Source organism: Capsicum annuum, chromosome 2, assembly GCF_002878395.1.
Source record: "Capsicum annuum cultivar UCD-10X-F1 chromosome 2, UCD10Xv1.1, whole genome shotgun sequence".
NCBI lineage: Eukaryota > Viridiplantae > Streptophyta > Magnoliopsida > Solanales > Solanaceae > Capsicum > Capsicum annuum.
Window position 1 is genome coordinate 132,373,311 of NC_061112.1, and position 3,980 is coordinate 132,377,290.

The 3,980-nt window shown below is 30.6% G+C and overlaps 1 protein-coding gene across 1 annotated transcript; it reads left to right on the forward strand.

Moving 5' to 3' along the window:
• Window positions 1–902: 902 nt before the first annotated feature.
• Window positions 903–2,321, forward strand: LOC124896280 (suberization-associated anionic peroxidase 2-like; the record flags this gene model as incomplete). Its single annotated transcript, XM_047407827.1, has 2 exons — window positions 903–1,106; window positions 1,540–2,321. Coding segments are annotated over 2 exons (756 nt in total), but the record flags the coding sequence as incomplete, so codon positions are not given.
• Between the last annotated feature and the right edge of the window lie 1,659 nt (window positions 2,322–3,980).

The following is a 3,980-nucleotide window of genomic DNA, read 5'->3' on the forward strand; positions in this document are numbered from 1 at the left end:
CTATAAATCATTTAAATATAATAAAAATGAGAATTTTACAAGTTGAGTTGTCTAAAATATACTCCTTTTTCTATATTTAATTAATACATAGCAATTTAATTTTTTTACTTTTCATTTTATTTTTAATTAAATGATTTGCGGTTCATAAATATCTCATTCTTGTTTTAGATACAAGTCTTTCTTCTTCTTATCTTAAACACTTTGCCAAGTCAAACACTGTCATACAAAGAGTAGAAAAATATTATTTCTAGGACAAGTAAAAACAAAAATATGTTAATAGGGGAATGTAAATTCAATCTGGTTGGATGCTTCTTTATCACCCCCTCCCCTAATATTTAATACTCCCTCTATCTCATTATGTGTCCTCATGTTTTTTTTTTTTTTCATTTCAAAAAGAATGTTATCTTTTCTTATTTAATAGTTATTTAAAAATATAATTACACTTTTATCATTATTGATCTCATTTAACTAAAAAAACTAGTTGCACATTTTTTAATAAATGATAATTTGGTAGCGGTTAGAAGGGAAAGTGACTATGGACCGTAAAACTATTTCTGATGGTACGAACTCCTAAAATTTATTATACATGTACTAAAATCAGATCAAAACCAATCGTTTATCTTTTGGTCATTAATTAGTGTAGTAGTTGTGCAGTTACGTTGCATGGAACCATCTCCTTGGAATTTTACGTACGTTGCAGTAAATTGACAGGTTTTTAAAAGTCAAAACCAACCTAATTTTGAAAAGTCTATTCTGCCTTCTTACTTTTTTTTATCACCTTCACTTCTCTTTTTGTTATGCTTACCCCTTAAAAATTAATGCTTCCTGCTATCTGTAGTAGCTGATCATATATATAATAATTGACTAATTATAGCTGTATCTTTTTTATTTTTTATTTTTAAAAACAGGGTTGTGATGGAGGTATTCTTCTAGATGATATTCCTGGATCATTCCAGGGGGAACAAACCTCACCACCCAACGATAACTCAGCCAGAGGCTTCGAAGTCATTGCACAAGCTAAACAAAGTGTTGTAGATACATGCCCCAACATATCTGTATCTTGTGCTGACATCTTAGCTATTGCTGCTCGTGATTCTGTTGCTAAAGTAAGTCCATTATTCACTCCCTTTAGTACTCTATCAAGTTTTGTAAACTTACAAACATCTAACCGATCTCCAAATCTTGCTTGAATGGTAAGAACGGACATTTGATCTGACACAAAAGACAGCTTAGAAGGTGAGAATTGCCCAACTAGAGCAAATTCTGATCCTCAGATCATCCACGGCCAAGCTCTCAAACTTGTGATGAACCGGAGCATGAATAATATAACATGGGGTGTAGCATTTGGTAAACTATAAAATGAGTTGAGTTTAGATCTTATATATAATTTGACAAGGAAATTGTCTTTAATTTGTTAACTCAACCCCAAAATTTCTAGAAAATAGAATATAGTAACTAGTTAGAATTAACCGGTATAAATATAAGTTATCCATCATTTTTACCAGGTTAGCTCTTAACTAATGTTATCGTATATGACAGTTAGGAGGACAAACCTATTCGGTTGCACTAGGGAGAAGCGATGCAAGAACAGCCAACTTTACTGGTGCTTTACTTCAACTTCCAGGTCCATCCGACAACCTAACAGAACAAATACGAAAATTCAGCGACAAAAATTTCACTATCCGCGAAATGGTGGCGCTAGCCGGGGCACACACGGTGGGTTTCGCCAGGTGCGTCACCGTGTGCAACAGCAACAACGTTAACCCTGCTGCACAACTCCAATGCAACTGCTCTGCTACACAGACAGACTCCAATTTGCAACAATTGGATGCAACTCCTGCTGTTTTCGACAAAGTTTACTACGATGCGTTAAACAGCAACCAGGGGATAATGTTCTCGGATCAAGTGTTGACAGGGAACACAACAACTGCTGCTATTGTAACCACTTATAGCAATGATGTTAACGTTTTCTTGGGAGATTTTGCTGCTGCAATGATCAAGATGGGGAACTTGCCTCCTTCTGCGGGTGCTCAATTGGAAATTCGCGATGTTTGCAGCAGAGTCAATCCAAGTTCTGTGGCTTCTATGTGAAAATGGAACAAAATTGAAATTGGGAAAAATAAACCGAAGTGTTAACTATAAATTAGTTGCTTGATGTGTGTGTTTTTTCATAATAAAAGAATCACTGGCTCCAGAATACTGTTCTGGTAAATTTGTTTTGTAATTTGTGTTAGTATTTGTTTTCATCCTTTCAGTATTATGATCAGTTGATGCAATGTATATGTTCCAAAATATATGGATATTGTTGTCCTTGTGTGCTAGTGTTGGTTAGTTTTTTATTTTTTAGATCGAACTAGTTAAGGATCTGATTGGAGTAGTTCAATTAGGTAATATATTCCTTAGTATTAGAAATTAATAGTTTGAAAACAAAAAAAAGACTTTAGTAACCTAAAAATGAAACTAAGAATGGTTGAGGAAAAGATGATCGTTTTCAAGATACCACCGTAAGCCAAGTTCGTTAATGCACATTTTAAAAAAAAACATTTTCAGCTTTATTGAAACTCAAAATTAAAGTTCAAGTGACACGAAATTTCTCTTTAGGACAAAACCCACAATTCCACATTATAGCAAGCTTTATTGACATTTGTAAGGGTCACATGATTAAAATAATCAAAGGACTCTATTTATCGACTTTAAGTTCTTTAATTTCTACCACTTTATATGAAAAGTCTAGTCTATGAAAGGTCACTGATTTATTTATTTTCTAAAGCACTGGTATGAAATTAAGGGAACGTGAATTAAAAGGAAAACAGCTGAACATCAAAAGTAAAATAACTACATAGTACAATAAAGGGGACCAAAATTACATGAGGGCCTCATTGTTTTCGTTATCACATTATCTGTCTATCAGTACTAATTTGTCGAGAAGTTGGTACCTGTCATCTCATTTGCCTAGGCCAAAATAAGAAAATTCACTTTCAGTTTGACAACTTGAGTTTTACCATATATAGTTTGGGTGAAGATTTACCAAAGTAAACTGGGTACAAATAACGTGTATCCTTTGAGATGTTGATTTCCTTTTCTTCCTTAGTTTAACTCTTTCATGGGGGTCTTCCATATCACTTGGCTAAACACGGTTCAAGCTATAAAGAATATATGTCAATTTAAACTTGGATTAGTTGGCTTCCATACAAAAAATGATAACTAATTCGAACACGATATGAGATTTCTTTTAATTTTGTCAAGTATTATTAATTTATTATATTAATTTATTATATTAAGTAGCATATGTTTTATACTTTTATTTAAAGTAGTGTATATATTGAATGATATATATATGTGTGTGTATATCTTCTAAATCTAAAGTAGTATATATTTAACATATACATGTGTATATGTTTTATAAATTAGTATATAACTATATATATATATATATATATTGTGGTGTGTATATATATATATATGTATTGTAGTATATGTTTTATTTAAAGTAATATATATATTGAATGGTATATATATGTGTGTGTGTGTGCGTGTGCATATATCTACTAAAGTAGTGTATATTTAACGTATAGATGTGTATATGTTTTATAAATTAGTATATAACTATATCTCTCTCTCTATATATATATATTGTAGTGTATGTTTTATTTAAAGTAGTGAATATATTGAATGATATATATATATATATATGTGTGTGTGTGTGTGTGTTTATATCTTCTATAGATGAGTATATTTAATGTATACGTTATGTATATGGTTATAAATTAGTATATAACTATATAACTATATATATAAATATTGTAGTATATATATATGTATTGTAGTATATATTTTATTTAAAGTAGTACATATATATTGAATGGTGTGTATATATCTTCTATAGATGTATATATTTAGCGTATCCAAGTGTATATGTTTTACAAATTAGTATATAACTATATATACATATACATATTGTAGTATATATATACATATAT